At 50.5% G+C, this 23,659-nt stretch overlaps 1 protein-coding gene across 3 annotated transcripts in view; it reads left to right on the top strand.

The window, feature by feature from the left end:
* The window catches only part of JADE2 (jade family PHD finger 2), a 74,245-nt gene that overhangs the window by 19,589 nt on the left and 30,997 nt on the right, over nucleotides 1-23,659 (top strand). For all 3 annotated transcript variants that reach the window (XM_054287698.1, XM_054287696.1, XM_054287697.1), the window contains 2 exons: nucleotides 1,150-1,307; nucleotides 17,787-17,956. In XM_054287698.1, the coding sequence (XP_054143673.1) occupies nucleotides 1,150-1,307; nucleotides 17,787-17,956 (328 nt within the window). The remainder of the gene's footprint in view (nucleotides 1-1,149; nucleotides 1,308-17,786; nucleotides 17,957-23,659) is intronic.

Below are 23,659 nucleotides of genomic sequence, written 5' to 3'. Positions count from 1 at the left end.
TTCTGACAAAGCAATTCTCATTTGGAGAGCAGGCTGTGAAGAGATTAAACAATATCCAAAGAAAACACCTGATCCACCCCAGCCTTGTGGAAGGAATGCAGAAGTAGCAGGGAGGGAGTGAGATGGTGTCCAGGCAGGATTGCTGGCACTGGCAGTTATTATTCCAGCTAATAGCAGATGGTAGAGAGGAGAAATCATCCATTTTCATTTACAATTTATTTTTGTGCTGCAAGAGGCAGGATTGCTCGAGTCATTGCCGTCAGGCAGCCCTCTGGAAGGAAAACCTTACTTACCGTGAGGGATATTTTTAGAATGAGTTTTTCATCCTGTCTATTGGGAGAAGATGCTGCAGGGCCACGAGTGAGATGGAGAATGAGCCCATTCACTGAGTGAAGGACTGGAGGATTTTCCTGCAGGAGGGGACCAGTGTTGATCTCACAAGGGGTTTATTGAGTCAGGAAAAATCTGTGTGGATATGTAAGCAGCACCTAGATCACATTTTAGCTGGATAATTTCTGTATTAAGCTTTTGTCTGTCCCTGTTTAGGACAATGAGGTGATGTGATGGAGACATGAGGGTGCTTGGGGCAGTGAGGTGGCCTGAAGGGGACACAAAGGTGCTCAGGATGGTGAAGTGATGTGAGGAGGATATGAAGGTGCTCGGGACAGAGTGGCTCTGTGTTTCCCATACCTTCATTCAAGACAAGAACATTTTCTTGTGGCCTGTGAAGGCCAAATGTGGAGAAGCCCAGTTGCTGTACATCCCTTGGCATTTGGAGTAGATTTGTGTGGTTGTGCTGAAACCATCAATCCTCTAAGATAAAGCAGCCTGTTTCTTCAGTTTAAAACTAATGTTTGGTCTGCATCTTGTCCAGGCTCACATCCTGTGGCTGGATTTCCTGACTGCCCAGTATGGGGAACCTTGAAGGGGTTGCAGCTGCAGGGCTTGGGCTCTTGGCACTGCCTGGCTGGAGGGGAGTCCCTGCCTGTTGCCGTGTTCTCCTGCCCAAAACTGGCCCTGCAGGGGCTCAATTTGACACCCTGAAGCCACTCAATTGGTGATGCAGACACCCCTGTGCTGTGCCTTGGGGGCAGTTCCCCTGGACACCCTCCCTGGACCCTGCACTCAGGACGGTTTATTCCCCTGCAGGTGTTCAGGACGGATCTGATAACAGCCATGAAGATCCCTGACTCCTTCCAGCTGAGCCCTGACGAGTACTACGTGCTGGCTGATCCCTGGAGGCAGGAGTGGGAGAAGGGTGTCCAGGTACCAGCAAGTGCTGAGGCCATCCCTGAGCCTGTGGTCAGGTAAGTGAGCAGGATCTCCTCCATCTGTTCTGTCCATGGGGAACATGGTCCTGATTGGGAATCTGTCCTCTCTGTGGGGTTCCCTCTGCCTTGGTGGGGTGCACACCATCTGGGAGAGCACGTAGAGGTGATGCTCAGGATCCTGGGCTTGCACAGGGATGCACGGGGACCTCCCACCACATCCTGAGAAGTCCCTCTCATGTGTGTGGCTTTTTTTGGGCAGTGGCCAGCTGGGACAGCTCCTTGTTTGCTCTTGGTCAGGAAATTTTAAAAAAGATGTGATAAAATTGAAGGAACAATAAAAAAATAACAACAGAAACCCGTGCAGAATGCCAGCCTGTGCCTGGCTGCTCGATGCCTCTCTGTGAGGGAGCACGTGGTTGTACCGCTGGTATTTCACGGCAGGGGAGCAGGAGTTGGCCCTTAAATTAAAAACTTCCCTCTTTACCATGTTTGTGCAGATTGGAGACGTGCTGGGCATGCTGAGATTCAGGGCTTGGGAAAAGGAGCCCAGCAAACACAGAAGCATCTCCCAAGACCTTGTGGAGACGACGTCTGTCAGCAGAGATCGGGGGCTCATTAGCTATTTTAAAATAGGGAACTGAGGTTTAAAATAGACACTCAAACAGCTGCTGAGGCGAGAAGGAAACATGGGGGAGCTGCTACTCCCTGTGACGTGTGTGGGGGATTATCCCAGGGCAGTGGCCAGAGCTGTGGGGGAAAGGTTGGTGCTGCTGGTGGGGGCAATGGAAAAGGCTGGGAAGGGACCCCAGAACTGGCAGGGTTGGACCTGAAAAGTTGCAGGATCAGACCCAAAACTCCCCACAGGGTTTAGAGGAGCTTTGCATCTCTGGTGTGTTCCCTTTGTGACGTGTGACACCGTGTGTGCATCGTGCAGAAACACTCGTGCAGCGTCGTGCCAGGGCAATGCTGGGGCCGCTCACGGGAGCGGGGTGGCTGCTGCGGGATGTGTTCTGCCAAGGGATTTGGGCACAGAGCAAAGGCTGGTGGAGGCTCTGCTTGTCCCACAGCAACAGCAGCTGCTGCTGCTGCAGCTGCCGACCCCGCTTCTGAAATAAACTTTTGTGTACGCTCCCCTTCCTCCCCCGGGGAAAACAGAGAAAGAAATGAAACTTTAATGAGTCTGAACACATCAAAAGGGAAGTTGTAAAGGGGGCTGTTGAGTTGATTTAATCCTTGGGAAAAAAAAAAAAAAGCAACCAAAAAAAAGAGAAGGGAAGGAAAAAAAAAGCCTGTGTGTGAAATATCTTTTTTTAGTTGTCTTTGATAGCTAACCACAGTCTGGCCTCACCAGTGCTCTGCTTCCCAGCTGAGGGCTCGTGCCGGGGCTATTTCCAGCTGAAAAGTGATAGCTTGGCACTGCCTGGGCTGGCAGTGCCCATGCAGAGCTGGGAGTGCTGCTTCCCAGTAGTGGGATTTGGCACCCCAGACCTCTCAGCCAGGGGCTCCTGGGGTGCAGGACAGGCTGGAAATGTGCCTCTCTTCTTGGCTCCCACCCCTTGGATTTGGGGGTGCTGGAGCAGCCCTGCTGCATGTTTTCATCAGTGGATATTCCTAGAGTGACACCTGGAACAGGTCGCTCCCTCCCAGGTCCCCATCCCACCCTGTCCTGCTCTGGCACCCCCAGCACCATGATGGTGGTGGTGGTGTCCCCCTGTGGTTTCTGGAGGGGACATCCTGGTGCTGCCCACTCACCCTGAGTGTGAAGTTTCACTTCCAGTGACAGTTTCTCTTCCAGTGTTATCCTCTGAAGAATTTCCTAATTCTTGGGATTATTTTACTTGTTTGATTATTCTAATTGGCACTTTTCCATAATCCTTGATGAATTGCCTACTGAAATAGTTCCAGCTCTTTCTTCAGTACCTCAACACTGTTTTTAGTTCAAGCCTTGCTCTACAAAGCGTTTGTTTTCTTTTTAAAGCAACAGATATTAGGAAGAAATTCTGTCCTGTGAGGGTGGTGAGGTGCTGGCACAGGTTGCCCAGAGAAGCTGTGGCTGCATCTCTGGAAGAATGTCCAGGCTACACAGGGCTTTGAGCAGCCTGCTCTAGTGGAAAGTGTCTCTACCCATGGCAGGGTATTGGAACTAGATGACCCCTTTAAAGTCCTTTGTAAGTCTGTAATTCTGAAATCTGACCCATTCTCTATGACCTCTCAGGTACTGATTGCTGACTCCATCACTCCCAGCTCATCCCAGGTGGATTTCTGCATCCCCTCTAGTTTGTGTCACACCCTGCTCATCCCAAGCTGCTCCTGAGCTGCTTGGAGATTGTGCTGCTTGCCCACAGCTTCAGCTTCCTCTTATTTCTTCTGCTGTTGTTCTTTCTTGCACTGTGTCTCAATTGCCTGAACCATCTCTCTCTGCTGGAGCATGGCCTGGAGGGCTTTGTCCTCGGATAGACTCCTGTTTGGGATATTTTGCCTTCCCCAGTGTGATGGGAGGGAAATGAAGAGCTCATTTTACAGCAGTGTTAATGGCTGCACCTGGTTTGTAGCCATGATGCGCTCCCAGGGGGACAGGCAGTGACACTGCCAGATTTTTTTAAATCAGGACAGAATGCATGCCAGAAGGCACAGCAGAGTTGGTGTGTTCTGCTGAGCAGCCGTGCCTCCCAAAGCATCCCTGCCCTCAAGCTTTTCCCACTTGGGCCACTGATGTGAGAATGGGAGGTGGAAAGGGCAGTGTTGGGCTGCCAGGGACAGAGCAGACTGCAGTAATTTTGCTATCTCCAGGGTTAGACAACTCCTTCTTGCATCTTGCCCTGTTTTGGAGAAATGTCAAGTGTTTTTTCACAAGAGATGACTCTATTTCATCTGCCTTAAGGGAGCAGCCTTAAAAGGCCTTACAGCTCCATTTACCTCCCCTGTTTAACTGCTTTAATTCACCCCAGTCTCCCTCCTTGCTGGTCCTACCTGGCTGCTGCTTTTGCCCCCACCCCGTGGCTGCTGCCCCATGGTCTCAGCATCACTTTCCTCCTTTGCTTCCAAATTTTCCTTTTTCCCTACTCAAAAATTTTTGTCTGAACCGAACATCCTCTCTGTGTTAGCTGTGGACAATCCAAATTCCTTTAATCTGCTGAAAAAAGTCCCAGCATTGATGTTTTTTGTGGACTGGCAATGTGGAGCCCAGTGGCTGCTGCTCTTCCTCGCTGTCAGCGCTCTGCTTTCCCCATCTCAGAGGTGTGACAGAGCATCCTGCCCTTAGGGGGGGATGCCTGTGCTAATCCAGTCCTGATGTTGTCACTTCTGACAGCCACTTCCATGTGAAACTCCGAGGAGGAGGTGGGGAGGCTGGAGAGAAGAAACTAGAGCCCCTGGAGCTGGTGAGCAGACAAACATTGTCTGCAAAATAATAGCCAGCCCATGGTGCTGCTGCTCAGGAGCTGGTTCCTGGGCTGAGCCGTGGGCAGATTGCTGGTGCTCTGGGGTGGGAGCTGCTTCCTGCTCTGGAGATGGAGCTCGTTGTCTGGAAGGTGCCATGAGTTGGAGCAGAGGTGGAGCTCATTGTCCCAAAGGTGGTATGAGTTGGAGCAGAGGTGGAGCTCATTGTCTGAAGGGTGCCATGAGTTGTAGCAGAGATGGAGCTCGTTGTCCCAAAGGTGCCATGAGCTGCAGCAGAGATGGAGCTCTCTGTCCGAAAGGTGCCGTGCACTCAGCCACTGCTGCTGTTTTCATCTCCCTCCTGGCTGCTTGGAAACCAGCTCTAGGTTTTGTGCCTCCAAAGCTGAAAATGAGATTTTTAAAACATTTTGTTTTCCTGGAGCTGTAAAATGTCAAAAGCTGGGGTAGAGGCAGAAGGCAAGAGCTGTATTTTAAGGAATGCTTTCCCCAGAAAGCATCTGTCTCCAAATGCCTCCACTGAGAGCCACCTTAAACTCCAGGGTCCTTTCTAGGTTAGCACAAATTGCAGTGCAGTTGTGAGGAAAGCAGAGGAGGAAGAGGTGCAGCATATCTTGGCTTGTTATCTCAGGAGGATGCTGCTGGCAGCCACCTGGATGCCAGGGTCATCAGAGGCAGCACAGGAGATCAGCTGCTTCCTCTCCACAATTACTTCTGGCTCACGGCTATTCAAAAGGGTTTTATTTGAACCTGAGAAATTTATTGGCCTGAGAATTGCCCAGAGCTTGAAGGGCTCCTGTGTGGAGATAAAAGGCACTTGCAGTCAGATGGGAGCTATCAGAGCAGTGAGCAGTCAGGGCAGCTTTCCCTTGCAGCAGGCAGGCTGCCATCCCCTGCCCTGTGTCACCCACCTGCAGTGTGGGTGCTGGTGACACTGCATCCCCCTGGTGCTGTGTTCCACCTCTGCTAGAGACCATAGTGGAAGGATCTCCACTGACTTTTTTTGGAGCAGAGCTGAGCCTTACAGCCCCTGTGTGAACTCTGCAGTTATTTTACACGTGTGTAAACAGAGGGATAGAGATTTCCAGCATGAGGAGATCCAGATGCAAGGTCCCATTCTGCTGTGGGATGCAGTTGGGTGTTGGAGGCAAAGTTGGCTCATCTCAGTGCAGCCTCAGGATTAAATAAGGTAAAGTAAGGGTAAGAATTATCAGCAGTTTGGGAGCATCAGGGCTTTGGGTACCTCTCCTGTTGTAAATGGGAAGATGGGAAAAAGTCAGATGAGTTTTGTATTCCCAGAGTCACACCATAACAAACCCCACAGGACTTTGCTGGTTGATGGGTACTCGTAGGAGGCTGTGAAGCCATTTTTGAGCAGTGGATGTGCCAGGCACCTGGGCTTGTCTCTTCCTGCTGGTGGCAATGCGTGTTGAGCTTGCACAGCAGAGCTTCACTTCCTAAAGCAGCGGCACCTACGTGGGATTTTATGCACCTGTGCAGGTTTTATTTCCTCCTTTATTTAATGATTTAATGTTCTTGGCATGTGGCTCCTTCCCCAGGCTGACAGGGATGCAAGCAGGATCTCAAGGTGGCTCTTGGATCTCGCATTAAGCCACATTAGTATGTGCTGTAGATTCTGTTTCCTGTGAATTTGCACACAGCGGGAGGACGAGCAGGAAGGCTGCTTCTTGCTGGCAGCCTTCCCAGATATTCTTGGCATTGCAGATCTATACTTGCATCGTCGCTGTGGCCCTGTTTTAACAGAAAACAGAAAGTGCTGTGCTCACAGGAAGGCACAGCCCCGGCGATGGCGGCACCGGCACAATCCGTCTGCCGTGCACCATGGCCCTGTCCCTGTCCTGTCCTCCCTCAGCCCCCTCTGTCCTCCTCTGATGGCCACACACAGGTCAGGCTGTGCTCAGGGAACACATCCAGGTGGTGCAGGGCTGGCTGGGCTGGGTGGTGTGGCACTGCCCACTCAGGTTCATCTCTCCAGGCTGTTCTTTCCTGGACTCCCATCAGGAGGTGCCCCCACGTCTCCAGGAGCTCCAGCAGCTCTTTCCAAGATGTGCATTGCTGGCAGGTGGTGGTTTTGTGGTGCCAGTGTCACTGGCAGAGCAGGCACACGGAGCAGGTCTGTCTGTGGGAAGCAGTGCTGGAGATGAGTGTGCTGAGGCAGGGAGAGGAGTGAACTGGTGCACCAGCAGTGGGTGTGGGACTGGGACACATCCCTGCCCCCATCTTGCACTGAGAAGACACCTCAGCTCCTCCTCACAGGGCTGGGTGCTGCACCCACAACACCCAGCAAAGGGAGAGAGCCCCTGCAGGAGCAGTCTGTGCTGCAGTGTGGAGCGTGGCAGCCCGAGGAAAGGAAAGGCGGCCAGGCTGGCCTGGCAGCAGGGCGGCACGCTGCAGATGTCCCAGCGTGCCTGGACGTCACCTCTCCGTGTCCCCTGGGAGTGCTGGCTGGCAGCCAGGCTGTATCCTGCAGCCTGGGGAGGGCTCCCCGAGGCTGCCTGCTCAGTGTGTACTCCATGAACCAGCACACTTTGTTCTCAGTGCTCACATTGGACTTCCTCTCCTCGGTCGGCGACGCAGGCTGGCTGTTGACTCATCAGCTGCTTCCCTTGGGCTTTGCTGCAGAAGGGGCAGGCAGGATTCTGCAGCAGTTTGAGGAGCTTTTGGAGCACAGCTTTTTTTTTTTCTTTTAACATAATCCTTTTTTTTTTTTCTCCTGTTTTTTTTTCCCTTCCCTCCAGCTCATCATGAAAAATGTGTGAGTTTGGAGCTTGCAGATGGCATGCTGGCGATTTTACAAAGGGCTATTTCTTGGGTTGGTTATCCCTGTTCTGTGGCTGCCTGCCCTTGAATGTGCCTGGGTTCTGGTGTGCTCCAGAAATACATGTACACTTCCCTCAGAGACTGTGCTCTGATCAAAAGAAATGAAAATCCCAATTGCCCTAGGCCTAAATGTTTTGATCACAAGCCCTGGGCTGTGTGTGGGTAGAGGAAGGCTCCCTGCCTGCCCATTCCTGGGGACCCCCACAGTGACAGCTGGGCTGTGAGGATGGGCTGGCCGGTGGCACTGATCCAGGGCTGCAGAATAATCCCAGTGATGTAACATCAGTGAGTTTGGTCTTCATCTCTGCCCCTGGCCAAGGGAGGTTTCCAGTCAGATCTGCTCAGGGATCCCTTGTCCCTGCAGGCAGAGGGGAGGGATGGTCTGGGCACAGGGTGGTCTGTCCTGCCAGGGCTTCAGGGACCTGGTTTGGGGTGGGATGAATCACACCAGGGCAGCAGAGGGACTAGGGCATGCAGAAGGGGGCACTGGTGCTGCAGAGGGGGCACTGGGGCTGCAGAAGGTGGCACAGGTGCTGCAGAAGGGGCACTGGGGCTGCACAGGGTGGCACAGGTGCTGCAGAAGGTTGTTGGCTCGTGCCCAGTGCCTGTGAGTGCTTTGCAAAGGAGGGAGTGTGATTTACTCTGCCTGCTACTTGTCATCATTTCAGGTTTACTCTCTGCTTGACAAGTTCTTGTGTGGGCTTTCAGCAAGTCCTCACCTTTATTAGTTTGCTATGGGAAATGTGCTAATCCAGCCTGTTCTTACCTCATTCTGAGCCACTTGGACTTTTATTTTGAATGTTTGCTAATCTTCCCAGTGGATGCCTGTGGTTTATACTGGATCAAGCACACAGAAAGTCAAGTGTACTTCAGCAGTAAATGTATAGAACGAGTGAGCTGGATTTCCTGCTGCTCTGTAACAAGGTTTGCAGCTCTTGGGACCCACTCTGGTTTGGTAGAGCCTTGGGAGCCTCCACAGCTCACTGCATTGCCTCTGCTCTCCATCCAGAACCGTGGATTTATTGTGTAGCCAGGCAAACCCCAGCAGCTCTGACTGCTGGGCTTGCAACCACAGCCCTAATGAAATCACCTCCCAGTGATTTAGGGCACCTTGGGTCCCCTCTGAACAATGCAAGCAGCTATTGCATTTAAGTGCTCTCCAGAGTGATGGGAGGAGAGGGATAGCCCAGCAGCAGGAGCAGCTGCTCAGTTCTGGTGCTGCTGTGGGTAATCCTGTAGAATTTAGGTGGGGTGTTGCTGGAAAGTGAGCTGCACTGTTACCAGACCTTGGGGAGGTGAAGGAGAGCTGTAGGTGGTTTCTCTCAATGCACTTGAAGAAGATCTGGAAAATCTGATCTAGTAGAAGGTGTCCCTGCTCATGGCGTGGGGTTTGGATTAGGGGACCTTTAAAAGTCTTTTCCAATTCAAACCATTCTGGGGTTTCATGAGGTGCACCCAAAGCTGCAGGGGATGCTGGAAGAGGCAGATGGATCCCTCCCTGTTCTCTGGGATGGGCTCTGAGCTGCTTGGAGTGTCAGAGCTGTTCTCATGTGCTTCAGGGTTCACTGTCAGTTCAGTGATCCAGAACACATTAAGAGAGTCTGGGTGCTGCGTTTTCAAATTCCTCAAAGCTTTGCTTTCACTGGGCTGGGTTTCTTTAAGGAGACCCATGTGCAGACACTGCTGCTGGATGGGAGTTGTTGTCATCTTGCGCCTGTGTCTGTGTTTTGAGCTCTGCCACACTCAGCCCTGTGAGTAACAGTGTCAGGGGGGTTTGTGCAGTTCTTGGTCTGCTGTGGCTCCTGCTCAGACCCTGGCAGGTGCAGAGCTGCCACCATTGCTCATGTCTTCTGTTTCTGGTCTCCATTAGTAGGTGGATACAAAGGCAAGTGGAGCTGTTTGCATTACTGAAGTAATTATGGAAACATTATCTGGCTGGATAATTAATTCCAGATGCTTTAATGTTAGTAGCTTGGCTTAAGTTACATAAAGAAGCAACTTTTTTTTTTGTCTTTTTATATCCAGAAAACACACACTCAAGTGTCCCTGGCTTCTCTAGTAGCAATTCCAAGACATATATTGCTGAAATGGGAATGAGCAGGGTGCTGGCAGCCTGCAGGCTGGGTCTGGAGGAGGTTGCTGTGTGACCCACATGGGTCCCTGAAGGGCCATGGGTGGGTCAGGGATGCTGTTGGAAAGGGGGAGAGCAGCCCCTGTGGGTGCTGGGGCTGCTCTGCCCTGCTTGCCTGTAGGGAGCTGTGTGAGCATCCCCTGCAGCTGCCCTGGCACTGGAGGCTGCTGTGTTTGCTGTGTTCTGCTGGGTGTCAGAGCCAGGAGAGCAGCACAGGCTGTGTCACCTCCCAGCAGCAGGGCACAGTCCCCCTGCTGCCTTCAACACCACTGTTAGAGCTGAATGGCACAGAGAGAAAAGGGGGAAAGGAATATGGAGAAGATCTTTGCACAGCATCAGAAATTAAGTGTGCATTTTGCTCTCAGCCCAGACATTGCTTTTGTCTGGTCTGCCAGAAAAACATCTGTGTTTTGTTGTTGCAATCAGCCCACCAGCAAAGCACTGCCCAGCCATTGCTGTGTCCCTGCAGCCCTGGTTTTCCTCTCTCAGAAGCTGTGGAGATGAACCCTCTGGTGCTCTCCTCTGCCTTGGGAAAGCAGACACTGCTCTGCACCTGAATCCTTCTGTACCAGGTCCCCGCTGCCATCTACATCAAAATGATTCTCTGGGCACTGAATCAGAGTTGCAACTTAAATAATTCATTTGTTGAGCTAAATCTCGGTGAGATTTAGGCTGGAATATAAATGTGAGAAAGACAGGGACATCAACACTGGTCTTCCTCTAGTCTGCTGGGTATCAGGCTTTTTATGTGGCGATAAACAGCTCAGAAATGGAATTGGAAAAGCTGTCTGGGTTTCACAAGATGGCTGTTTAGTGCCTCCTGTTCACTTGTTTTCCTCTTTTTATCACATCAAAGAAGAGTGAATCACTTTCTCCTTAGAGGATTATGTTATTCCAGGGGCCTGGAAGGACCCACTGTGGTTACAGGCTGTTACAGAAGGAGATTTCAGATGGGGAGGGAGCAACTAAGCATTTTACTTACTGCACCTGTTAATTGTAATTGGGAGCTTCAGCTGCATTTGTGTAAAACTTCCAGAGCCTGCCTATGTAAATCCTAAACTGCCAGCAGCTCGGGAAGGGCCACCTTACCCCATCCTTAACGTTCTGCATGGAAATGGGAATGGGATTGACACAGGGGGATTTCCAAGCCCACAGAGAGAGCCCTTGAATGATCCTGGGAAGGAGTTTGGCTGTGCCCTGCAGAGCTGTGCTGTGCTGCTCCCGGATCAGATGCTCCCCATGGCTGGGGATGCTTTAATAATGAAAATTTCTGATGTTCACTGGGCAGCGCCGAGTGACAGAATTCAGCTGGGGAAGAGCAGCGGCAGCTGAAGGGGACACCCTGTCCTGGGCTGGGGATAGCAGGGTCCCTGGGACATGCTGGGGTCCCTGGGACATCCCGGGGTCCCTGAGGCATCCAGCAGGAGGGCTGTGAGTGCAGCCTGCCCAGCCAGCCAGCATTGCTGCACAGCACCCAGCATTACGTCACCTGGAGCTGCACTCACTGGCTGCTGGCACCAGGGCAGGAGCTGCTGCGAGCAGCATTAACCCCTTCCTGAGCATCCTCTGTGCCACTCAGGCAGCACAAAGGGACCTTCCCGGAGCTGAGCATCAGGCACTGGTGTCTGTGCAGTCAGGGGGTGCATTTTGGGCACGGCTGTTCCTGTTCCTGGATGCTCCTGGGATTCAGCTGCTTTGTTCTCTCAGCACAGCAGCAAATGGCAAATGGAGCTTCATGGCTGGACTGTGTGTGTCACTGCCTGTGTGGGTTTTGGGACAGGCACTTAAAGGAAGGTTTGGGTTGTAGCAAAGGGCAGTGCCAGCCCAGGCACCCCCTGTGCCCATCAGGGCAGTGCGGACAGACTGCTGGTGGCACTGAGCTGTGTGCCAGAGCAGGGATGTGCATGGGAGGGGCTGATGTTAAGTTCCCTCCATCAGCCTTTTTTGCCAGGAATGTGCTTGTTGCAGCCCCTGCCATGAAGACAGCCTACAAATGATTGCAGAATGGGTGGCAGATGGGGCCATCCAGGTTTCCCTTCATCCATCAGCCATCACAGGTTTCCCTTCACAGACCAGAGGTTCCCATTCCTGTGGCTGCTCTGTTGATGTATGTATGCATGATTTGCATAGATTTTCAGAGGCTGTTGCCAAATCTTGAGGGGGTTTTGGCTCTAGCAGCCAATAAGGAAATACTGCAAATAGTTTATTTTCTTCACAAAGTGGTCCCAGCGGTGCCATCTCATTCTTCTCAGGTTCTTGTTTGTTTTAAAATAAGAGGGTTTGGTGACAGTGCCCTGTTGAGATCCTCTGTGTCCCCTCTCTCCCTCCCTCTCCAGGACCAGCTGCCCCCAGCATCCCTTCTCCATCCACAGGAGGATGTGTTGGCAGGCTCTGGGTACCTGTGGTCCCTCTGCAGGGTCCAGGGTCTCTGGTGTCAGGTTCCTCATGCCAGGGGTGCCCACAGGGCCCTGAACTCTGTGTGCTGGTGACCAGGGTGCTCCAGATGTTCCCTGGGGTATCTGCAGCCAAGGAGGGAAGGGTGAAGTGCTCAGGTACCTGTTAGCACCAAGCCCTGGGTGAGCCTAAAGACACTTTTGGGCTCATCCAGCCGCTCAGGCCAGCTTGCTTGCAGGTCTGAACCTCAGGCCAGTTAATGAAAACCTAAATATATATTATCTATATATCTAAATATATATTATCTTCTTGGCCTTCCCTCTTGTCTTTGAGCCCAGTTTTGGGAGTATAGTTTTTGGCTCATGGTTTTATAGCCTTTACTAGAAGCCATAAAAATACAAGAAGTAGGAGTAACACGGTCAGTAAATCTGGGAGTGGGAATGCTGAGGATCACAAACCCTTGTGTGTGGGCTGTGGCTCATTATTGTGACCATCCACCACTATCTCCAGCCCTATCCTTCACCCTTATACCCCCAGGCACTTTTTCTAACTTAAATGCTTAAATTCTGCTCTGCTGTTGAGAGGCAACAGCATGTATAAAATCTGTTAGCTTAAGTTCATAAGAAAGTGGGGCATCCTGTCCAAATGGCCTGCTAGATACTATTTTTAATAAACAGAAAGTGAAAATCATCCCTTTAAATTGCCCTTTTAAAGCTGTTGTGTGCCACAGGAGAATTCCCCATAAGCAGAGCTGGTGGTAGGAGCAGTATCAGCACTGAGGGCTGCTGGCAGAGCTGTCTTTGCACTGACTTCCTTAAGCTGACTTATTTATGGACATTGGACAAGACTAATTTAGGCTGGAGTGGAGGTAAAGAAAAGATTACTGACTAAAGTCTTCGTTGTAATAAAATTAAGTATTTTTACATGAGAAACACTATGCAGGATTAATTATTTCTGATATATTAAAGGGAGCATATAGGAAAAAAAAACCTTCTCCCTTCAGCCAAGTGAAGCATTCAGTTTACAGAGATGATTAACCATGGGAATTTGCTGAGTATATTTTATTACAGTGTAATCTTCTCCAGGGATAGATGTGATCCTCAAGAGTGTTGGGGTCCACTTACTTCTTTTCCTCAAGTGCCCTTGAGACCCACTTTCAGACTAATGGCCTCAGGTTTGTTGTGATTTTCAGGCTGATCCCAATTTCCAGCCCTTCGTTTAAAGGAGCCTTTGATGGATACAGGGTTTTAAGAAAATGCTGTCTCTGGATAAATAAAGGAGTAAATGCTCCTCCTGCGTAACTGAGCTTCTGTGAATGGTCTGGCTCTTGGTGGGGGCTTTGCTCTGTGATTCTTTGCCATGATGGTGAATTTGGGTGGGTTGATGGCTCCTGTGCAGACTCCTCATCACCCAGCCTGGGTATTTCTTTGTCCACCAAGCAAATTTGGGAACATGGTTTCCCAATGGATTAAGACCTGTCCCTGCACAGAAGGGGAGCCCTGACGACATCCCCAGCTCCTGGAGCCCAGCAGGAGATGGACAGATGCTGCTGAGGGCAGCCTCTGTGCTTTGTTCCCTTTTTATTGCCAGGTCTCCACTGCAGCGCTTGCACAGCACAGAGCTTAACACTTTTTGGGCTCCAGTTTCTTGAAGCTGCTGGAGGTGAGGAAGGTGCCCAGCTTGGTCTGTTTTCTGTATTGCTGTGAGGCAGGGCATGGTCTTTCCCAAAGGATTGCTCTCTTGTCTTAAACTGTAGGATCTCTTCCTTCCAAAGCTCCTCCTGGCCTAAGGCACTGTCACTGCACTCACTGATCTTTACATCTCAGCACCAGGAAGAACTTTGCAGGTGTGTCAGGAAGGAGTGGGTTGCTTTTTAGGAATGTGATTTTATCCACCAGAGCAGATGCAGGATCAGTGGCAGGCTGTGCATCTCTGGGGCATTGGGGTGCCCCATGTGAGCCTCAGCATGTGGCAGCCTCCAGCTCCCCTCGGGGTGGGAGCAGTGCTCATGGGAGCAGGCGCAGGCTCTCCTGGGGTTTGCTGAATTGTTTGCCAGCCATAAAACCCTTGTGTGTTTAACTGAGTGCTGCAGATGAGTCAGGGAGTTGATCTGGACCAGGCTTCCCTCAGGTCTTCATAGGGTTATACAAGTTTTTCACTGTATAAAAACTAATTTAGCAGCTATTTCAGTTTCTTCATTTCTGACCTTCTTTGTTTGCTGGTATTTGAAATGGTGAGAAAATGGCATGAACATGTCCCAGCATCCCCAAGCCTGAATTAACTCCAGGGGATCCCAGCCCTTGCTGCCAGACCAGCATGGGGTTATGGGGAAGAAACCTCAAAAGTAAAGTGTAGTGATCCTCTTAGGAAGATACTTTTCATATTAATTCTTATTCCTTGTAGGAAAGTGTCTGCTGAGAGCTGCAGCACCTGATCATCCCTCCCTCATCCCTGTGCTTCCAGATGGGGAGAGGCACCTGCCATCCCTGCACTGGCATGTTTCAAACCTTTAACAGAGTGCTGGTCAGCTTGTTAGATGTTGGTATCTTCATTACCTTGATCTTCATCATCAGTGACGTGGTGAGAGGCAAAATGTCACTCTACAAGTGCCAGTTCCCATTAAACCAAAGCAAACTGCATTTAATTACAATGTCAGAAAGAGCTGGACATTGAGCACTGGTGGAGCTGCTACCATCAGTGAGCCCCTGAGCTCCCTGCGTCACCAGGGACTGTGCACAGCCAGGACGTGAGAGTCTGAACATGAGTCCAGGTTTGAGAGTCTGAACATGAATCCAGGTTTGAGAGTCTAAACATAAATCCAAGTCTGAGACTCTAAACATGAATCCAGGTTTGAGAGTCTGAACATGAATCCAGGTTTGAGACTCTAAACGAATCCAGGTTTGGGGATATTGGGAGCACTGGGAGGTGGGTACATGACTCGAGGGGGCAGTCACTTATCTCCTGTCTCTGAGCATCAGGTTCAGCAAAACTTCTCCATGAGATTCCTGCAGAAAGGAGGTGGAGCTGTGTGCCCAGGTGGGAGGGGATGTGCCCAGGCTCAGGCAGGTCCCACACACCACTCTTGGTGGGCAGTACCCTGTGCACCGTGTGAGGTAACCCCAAGGGGTTGCTCCATGTAGGGGGATAGAATGTAAGAAAATAAAGATAGTGTAGAAAGTAATCTTACCCCTAAGGAGTTGCAGCTGGGCCAATTACCAAAGATTAGGAACAGGCCTGACTTTAACAGGCCACAGCTGTACCCAAAGAGAAGAAGAGTGCTATAAAAGAGTGGGGTGGCTGGGTGAGAAGGGAGCTGCAGTCAGTTGGCTGCTTTGTGGAGAAGAAAGAGTCAGTGCTCTGAGGAGCTACCCACAAGAAACACCAAGAAGGTTTGGAGCTTTTGTGATAAGGTGCCAACAGCATGGATCCCCTGCAATGAGATGTCAACAGCTCCAGCCACGTCAGCATCCTCATCACACTGAGTGCATTTCAGTGATGTCAGTGCAGTGAATGACCTGTTCAGGATACTCCTTTGATATGCACACAGAGCATTAATCTTTGCAGTTTCATGCCAGGGTAAAAATAGCAGCTCTTTGCTCCTGCCATCCCAAGCATCCGCGGCTGGCTCGGTGTCAGAGCATCACCTGTTGCAGGGGCTTTGGGGTGAGCAGCTTGTGTAACTTGGCTTAGTGAGGGCTTATGGCCCTGACCTCGTGCTGCTCAGGCAGCTCTCCCCAACAGAAGCATTCATTGCAGGTGGAGGAGTGGTTTTTTCTCTCCTGTAACACAAGGCTGTGCCCAGCCTGGCTGCTCCCACACCCAGGTTCTGTCTCTGTGAGGGCTGACCCAGACTTGGGCTCATGAAAAGGAGAGGTTCAGTCTGATGTGAACCAATTGCACATTGCACCAGCAGCTCCTGCTTTGTTTTTTTGTGAAAAGCATCTTCCAGTGGCTAAAGGGGCTACAAGAAAGGCTAGACAGGGAGTTTTTAGATGGGTATGTAGTGACTAGAGAGAGGGGAATAGCTTTGAACTGACAGAGGGCAGATTTAGATTATATATTAGGAAGAAATTCTTATTTGTGAGGGTGGTGAGGCCCTGGCACAGGCTGCCCAGAGAAGCTGTGGCTGCCCCATCCCTGGAAATGTCCAAGGCCAGGATGGATGGGGCTTGGAGCAACCTGTGCTAGTGGAAGGTGTCCCTGCCCATGGCAGGGAGGGCTGGAACTGGATGATCTTTAAGATTCCCTTGACATCCATCTTTTGTGTGATTGTCTGAGTTTAGGGGTTTGGGAGCTCCTTAGATACCAATCCTGAAGCTGTGGCTGGAGCATCCCTCTAATGTCTGCATTAGAGAAGTCAGGGAATCCCCAGGTGCTATCCTGGTTACAGTGAGATTGTTCTAAAATGTGGGGACTGAGCTATACTTCCATGTGGCTCTTTTTGGTTCTTTACCTTAAATTTATGGATGTACTCAGGATATTAGGTCACATGTTTATTTTCAGTTTACTGCTGGGGAAAGTAAAGCAAAAGAGATAATAAGAACCCATTTCTTGATGTTTCCCTCTCTGAGCCATTAACTGTTGCTTCTCCTGCGGGTGGCTCTGGAAGTGCCTCCAGTGTTTGTGACCACAGAGAACAGCAATTAAACTGCATGTCTGGCTCTGTAGGAGCTCCACATTCATTTTCCTGCCACAGATTTCCTTCCCAACCTTGGCAAGACAGGCAGGGTCTCATTCCCAAGGACGGCTGGGCTCAGGTGTCTCTCCTGGCACATACAGACCTTGGAGCACCTGGTACCACAGCTCATCTGGTTCTGTGATGGACACCATGGCTCTGCCCCAGACACATCCCAGAGCACAAGGCACTCCATGCTCTGACATTAGCTTGCATAGCAGGACAGAAGGCAGATAAAAGTCTTGCAGGGACCAGCAGCCCTCCCAGCTGGCCCTGGTGCAAGAGCAGGGCTGGGTTCCCCAGCTCTGCATGGGCAGAAGCTGTGCTGCAGTGAGGTGTGTTTGGTTGCTGTTTCTTTGCAGCATCTTTCTGACTTGCTGTCTGTGCCAGGAGCTGGATTTCAGGGGAGGAAATGTGAGCTGTGCAAATCCTGCAGCAAGCTCCAGCTCCCAACCTCTCTGAGATGTGTCAGCTGGCACCACAGGCTGCTTCTCATTTCCAGCCTGTCCTCTGCTTGCATGTCATGAGGCGTGACACTGCTGACATGTGCATGGCAAGTCTCATGCATATTGCTGCAGAGCTGCCAGGGAAAGGCAGAATTGCTGACAGCCAGAGCCTGGTTCCTCTCTGTGCAGGGAGTTTGCAGCACATGAGGCAGCTCCTCTCCCCATCCCCATGGTTGTGATTAGAGAGCACTCAGAACAAATCTCACAGGCCACCATGGGATGTTCCCCAGTGCCAAAGAGCTGCCCAGTGGATGTGGCACTGATTGTATGGCACAGTGGAGGCGTTCATGGAGCAGGTAATGCCTGGGGGCTTGCTGTCAGTACTTGGAGCATCATCTCCATTGCACCTCATTTTTCTCATGTAAAGAGTAATTTCTGAGGGTGAATGGGAACAGTCTTGCTGTAGTTGCTCTCCTGAGGCTGTCTGTCAGTGCTTGGATTGACTTTAGGTGCAGTGGCTTTGTTTTCCTTCACAGAGTCAGGTGCCCAGTGTGCTCCCACCCTCCATGGCAAGAAACAGGACATTTTTCTGAGCTGTAGTTCTTTCTGAACCTCCTCTTCTTTTCTTCCAGGATCATCCCCCAGCTGGAGAGCTCACTCTCACAGGTTTCACCCAGCAGCCTGCCTGGCTCTGAGATCTCAGAGGCTACAAGGACTTACCTGCAGGGCATGAGCCGCTATGACCTGGACGAGCTCGATGCCTGCTGGTTGGAGCTTGTTAACATGGAGCTCAAGGAGATGGGTAAGTATTGCTGCCTTTGTTTTCTTTCTGCCCTGGGTGTCCCACAGTGGGCATTCAGGATTCTTGAGTAAGCATGAGGAACTAAAGGCCTTGAAGAAGAAATGTCAGAAACCCTGGTTGTGATTGTTTCCTGTTCCAGGCATCTGTGGATATCACAGCATAACATTGCCTGCATCACTGCTGTTATATCACTGCATTCTTCAAATGCTTTAGTGGATTTTGGTCAAGTGCAGCTACCTGAGCTTGGAATTTGACCACTGGCACTGGTGCTTAGCATGGTCTGCTGGGCAGATTTGTTGGCACAGACCCCTGGGTGTGTGTAGCCCTGCCAGACTGTGGAGGGATTTTCCAGTCCTTGTTAGGGAAGCATTGCTGTGGTGTGGCTGCTGCCCTGCAGGTAAGAGCAATACCTCAGTAAAGCATTCACCTTGTGAGGTCAGTGAGGGCTCAAGTGTGCCTGCATGAAGGGTTAGTCCTGGTGGCAAAGGCCTTTCAGGAGTGGGGGAATGGATTTTACAGGTACTTGAGCAGATGGGATAGTGCCCTGTGGAGCAGGAGGGTTGTGCTGGCTCTCACAGGCAACTGGTTGAGGGCTGCAGCAGGATTCAGGATGAGGTCAGGAAGATGCAGTTCAATGAGCCTGCATGAAGCACAAAGAAGCTCAGAAGTTCGCAATGACAGTGACTGATGTTGGTTTTGGAAGATCTGTCCTTCTGGTGTACTCATGGTTTACAAAGAAGTTTTGTTACCATGACCTTGAGAAAGTTTTAGAAGCTGCTTTTGCAGTTTGATTATCTGGTATAGGTATCCTGTATATTGGATTTCCCATAATCTCAACACTGTGGAGCCTGTAGCATCACAGAGAAGTCACAAGTCAGTTCTGCCCTCATTAGCTGCTCCTGTATCAGCAGCCCCAGCTCTGTCATTAGCACACACAGGTTTTGAGGCACTGGAGCTACATTGAAGTCCTTGTGCAGAGCAGGGGGTGCAGCTGGATAGAGCCAAGTGCCTCAGTCCTGCTCAGGACTTTCAGAGGATCCATCCTTCCTAACCATGCACAGCTGCTGCTGCTGCATCAAGAAACCACCTTCAGCCACACTGGGCATCATCCTGACCTCACTGTGCCTTCACTGTACCCCCTGCTACATTTCCCTCACCATCTCCACAGCTGCATGGCCATCAGAATGTCTCTGGGCTCCAGAGAAGCATTGTCTCTATTTCCACTTCCTCTTGTGTGTATTTCATAAGTCTCTAGAAATGAAGTGGGCAGAGGTTTGGCTTCTCCAGCTCAGTTGGATTAAATTTGCCTTGCTTTATTATTTCTTCAGAGTATTCTGTTTCAAATGCAGTTTCCAGCTGTGGAGCTCCTGGGGTGATGGAAGGTGGAGATAGTTGGAAGGTCCCTGCCCCAGGCCAGACAGGAGCTGGCTGTCCCCATGTCACCTTTGGGCTGGCAGGTGCCAAACCCACGAGTGCTGGGGTAGAGGGGCAACTTCTCCAGCAGCTCTGCCTTGGGAGTGAGTTGAGTTTAGGAGGGGAGGTTGAGCTTCATCCCAGCCATAGCCCTGCTCTGTGCAGGTGTGTGTGGTGTGGCTGGCACCTCAGCATGCCAGGGAATCCATCCCAGGTCAGGACACAGGCAGTGCTTTGTGCTGACCCCCAGCCATTCTGAGCAAGCTGCATTTTTTCCCTCCATCTCATCGTTTATCAGCCAGTCACCTTTTCCAAGGAGTGTCCTTAGGAGATGTTTGTCCAGGGCTGGGCTGGATGAAACCACAGAATCTGAGGAAGCCCTTGAGCCTTCCTGCCATCACCAGCTCTGCATGGTGATAGGACTGAGGTGATCCCAGCAGTGGTGGTGCAGAGAGCATCACTGCCCATTCCTGCTTCTCCAGCCCATTCCTGTCACTGAGGGGGCTCTGTCGTTCCTGGCTGAGCCTTAAATATGCTGGGGAGAGAGTGGCTTTGAAAACCAGTGTTGGCAAGTGAAATCCACTGCAGATTCAGCTTCAGCCCAATGGATTCTGGTATCTTTCCCCCTTCCCCAGTCCTCCCAAATTCTCTACTGGTGGTACATTTTTTCCAGTGACTTGGAAGAGATGTGGCTTTGATAATGCCCCATCCCTGCTGCTGTGGGGAGCTGGGGGTTTGGCAGGTGGGAAGCAGGGTGGGAGTTGGTGCTCCTGGCTGCAGGACCATGGTTCATCACCCTTGGGAGCTGTGCCTGCTGCGGAGCCTGGAGGTCATTGAGCTTCTTTGAGGGGATGCATCTTCCTGCCCGTGGAAGTGATGGGGTTTGGGTGCTTGTAGAGGAAAGCTGCTGTGGCAAATCTGTTGCTGCTCAGCTCCTCGGCTGGGCCAGAGCAGGGCTTTGCTCCCTCTGCTTCGGGGGTGGGAAAAGCCAGGGTGGGATTTGGGTGCCCTTCAGCACCCAAGGCAGTCCATAAATAGCTCTTTCTCCCGGAAGCCCTTGACATTAATGACACTGTTAATGACTCCCTGAGATCTCCAAACCTGCTTTGCTAATCTCCAAGATCATTAACATGACTTAAGTAGAGAATGGCAGCCTGTCCTCCCATTCAGAGGAGCCAGGAGTTATCTCCCAGCGTTAATTTAGGAGGTAGGCAGAAGTTTAAATTCTTCATGGGTGTTTGGCTGAACTGTTGTCACTGGGCTGTGCAGGGGCACAATATGTCATTCCCAAAATATTTAATGACAAAGAAGGATCCGGATCTCTGACTGGCTCCTGAGGATGTGTGGGGAGGAGAGCTGGAAAACACCTATGAGATCATCCAGCTCGCCTTTCGTGGCTCTACGTAGCACACAGCACATGCCTTTTCCAGTCCTTTTTAGGTCACCCCAGGAATGGAATTTTATCACCAAGATCAGATAAACCTCCAGATAGCTGCAGCTCTCTGCATTCTGCCTGCTGACTCCTCTCCCAATTAAGTGGAATTGCTCCAGAAAGCAAAGGTTTCACATGAAAAGCAAAAGTTTTAAACATGAAACAGCTTTAAATAGTTTTAAACCCCCTAGTAAGATGCCTCAGTAGCTGTTGCTGTACTCGATGGAAATGTGCTGTTTAAAGAACCTTTGTGTCCTAGAGATGAAGTCAGTATTTAGGCATGCCTAAGTGTTTTATTTGTTGCTGCTGCAATATGAGATTGTAAAAAAAGTGGATCTGAAGAAGACTGAATGGAGCCTGGAGCCAGATTAATGTCCATGCCACTCCAGGCAGCAAAGGCCTGTCCTTTTAGACAGCAGCCATGCCATAAATCTTCATTTTTACATTAACATTTTATGCTGTGTTTTGTGATCTCTACTAAATCCAAAGCTATTGTAAGAGTGCAGCTAGAGAGACTTCAAAGAGCAAGGCTGAAAGATCCTTTTGCAGTGATGAACACTTCATAAACACACGGAAAATCCTCAAGAAATTGCTAAAATTGTTGTCGGAATCAATTTTGCTGAAGGCAGAGTCGAAGTTTCTAAGTATTCCCTTGACTTAATCCATATGGTGTATTCTGCTCACATATGCCCACCACAGCTTCTATCTTTGGAGCTGGAGGTGTTCCTGGTATTTTATGGCAGGAACATGCAAAGGTCACATGGATTGCTTTTGAAGCTCCGGGGGGAATTCAGCGCTGCGTGCTTGAGATGTGTCTGTGTGCTAATGAGCTGATCCCTCCCTGCTGGAGGTGAGATTGGTGGAGTAGATGTGGAGGAAGCTGCAGTCAGTGGGGCACCCTGGGCACGATGTGCTCGGTGGAGCAGCGGGTGCTGTCAGTCCTGTGAGGGTGCTGTCACTCCTGCTCCTCACAGAGCGGCTCCTTCCCACCCTGGCATTCCTGGGTGTCACACTCTGAGGCTGCTCCCATCCCACTGCATCCTTCTGGGATTCTGGGAGCCGCTTTCTCCCCCTGAGGCACAAGCTGGCACTGCCCAGGCACAGCCTGTTGGCAGCTGCTGCCCACCACCGTGTGTCCATGTCCCACTGTGCAGGACACGCCAGGACAGAATTGTGGAATGGTTTGGTTTGGAAGGGACCTTAAAGCTCATCCCATTCCCACCCCCTGCCATGGGCAGGGACAACTTCCGCTGTTCCAGGCTGCTCCAAACCCCATCCAACCTGGCCTTGGACACTTCCAGGGATGGGGCAGCTTCTCTGGGCAGCCTGTGCCAGCGCCTCAGCACCCTCACAGGGAAGAATTTCCTCCTGATATCCAATCTAAACCTGCCCTCTGTCAGTTTGAAGCCATTCCCCTCTGTAAAACATCACAAGCCTCTGGATCTGAGCTTATTTATCTCCTCAGAGATACAGATAATCAATACCATGTGCAAATGACTGTACTAATTGTTTGTATGCGATGTATTAATGTATAGATTAGCAGGGTGGGAGATCAGTGGGACATTTTCCCTCCACATTTTCAGCTCAATCAGTTTTTAGTCAAGTCGCTGTTGTGCTGTTTCCATAATTCCTGGCAGTAATTGCAGCAGTTTCCAGCAGCACTCCAGTTCTGCTGCTGATGGGGTGAGGAGGCTTTCATCAGGAGTGCTCCAGGACAGCCCTGTCAGAGCCCAGCATCGCTGCAGCTTCCAAAGTGCCTTCTGAAACATTTTGTCATCATCTTAAATTTGAGCAATAATTGATGTCGGTGGGTGGCAGAAAGGGTGATAATTGGTTCTTGTAAATCTTTTAAGTGCATTAGCAGGCTGTGTTTGTAACAAAATGTCTGGAGGTTTCGCTGTGGATGCTCAGTTCAGTGTTTGTGTGTTGGTCACACTTTACACGCGGGGTCTGTTTATAAATAACACTGATAAAAGATCAATGTACAACTGCTGCATGGTCCAAGGGCTGTGTGACTGCAGGTGGTGGGCTGGAGGTGCTCTGGGAGTCCCAGTGCTCTGCTGTGGTGTTCAGGTGGTTGGTTGGCTGCCATCCCCTGATGTCCCTGCAGGATGCCCAGGGGACACTCAGCCTGGGGCAGGGTGGCTGGTGTCCCCACAAGAGCACACAGGTGGCTGGTGTCCCCACAGGTGACAAAGCAGACAGGTTTGAAGTGGCTTGCCCAGGGCGAGCTGGAGGGCCAGGGAGCTGGAAGGAGATTCCTGCAGTGTGTGGTCCCTGTACCATGTGTGAACACCCCATCCCAGCAGGGACCTGTCATTCTTTCACCTCAGGTTTGCAAAGATAGTCAGAGACAAGCCTACATCACCTCACAGTTGCTTTCCCTTTTTAATTATCATTTTAAAAAGCAGAAATGTTACTTCTTTTAATGTATAGAAATATATTTTATTATATATTAATAAATTAAAATATTGTATATTAATTATATAATATATAAATATATGTGTGTGTATATATATATATTTCCTGAAAAGCAGACTCCCAGGTTCATAGTCTGTGAATCACTGAATGGCACAGCCTGCACTCCTGATAGCTGTTTGTTCATGAGCTGTTTCCATCTCCAGGTGTTCTCCACAGTGGGAAAGGATTTATTGTTTCAGTAAATTGGTATTAGTGGAGCACAGTTCAGTCAGAAGTAGTCTCTATTTTGTGAAAGGTGGCTCTCCAGCTATTTTTTTCCTCCCCTCGCAGTGAATTGGCTCCCACCACGACAAGGAGTAGCTGAGAATTCATTTAGCAGAAGAATATTGCTCCTTCATGCCACATAAATTACAATATTACAGGAATAATTGTAGGGA

This window comes from Melozone crissalis, unplaced genomic scaffold (assembly GCF_028551555.1).
Source record: "Melozone crissalis strain CALT ecotype California unplaced genomic scaffold, PUWL_Pcris_2 ptg000061l_1, whole genome shotgun sequence".
Classification (NCBI taxonomy): Eukaryota; Metazoa; Chordata; class Aves; order Passeriformes; family Passerellidae; genus Melozone; species Melozone crissalis.
Note: the sequence above shows the minus strand (reverse complement) of the source record. Positions and strands in the feature narration are given on the sequence as shown.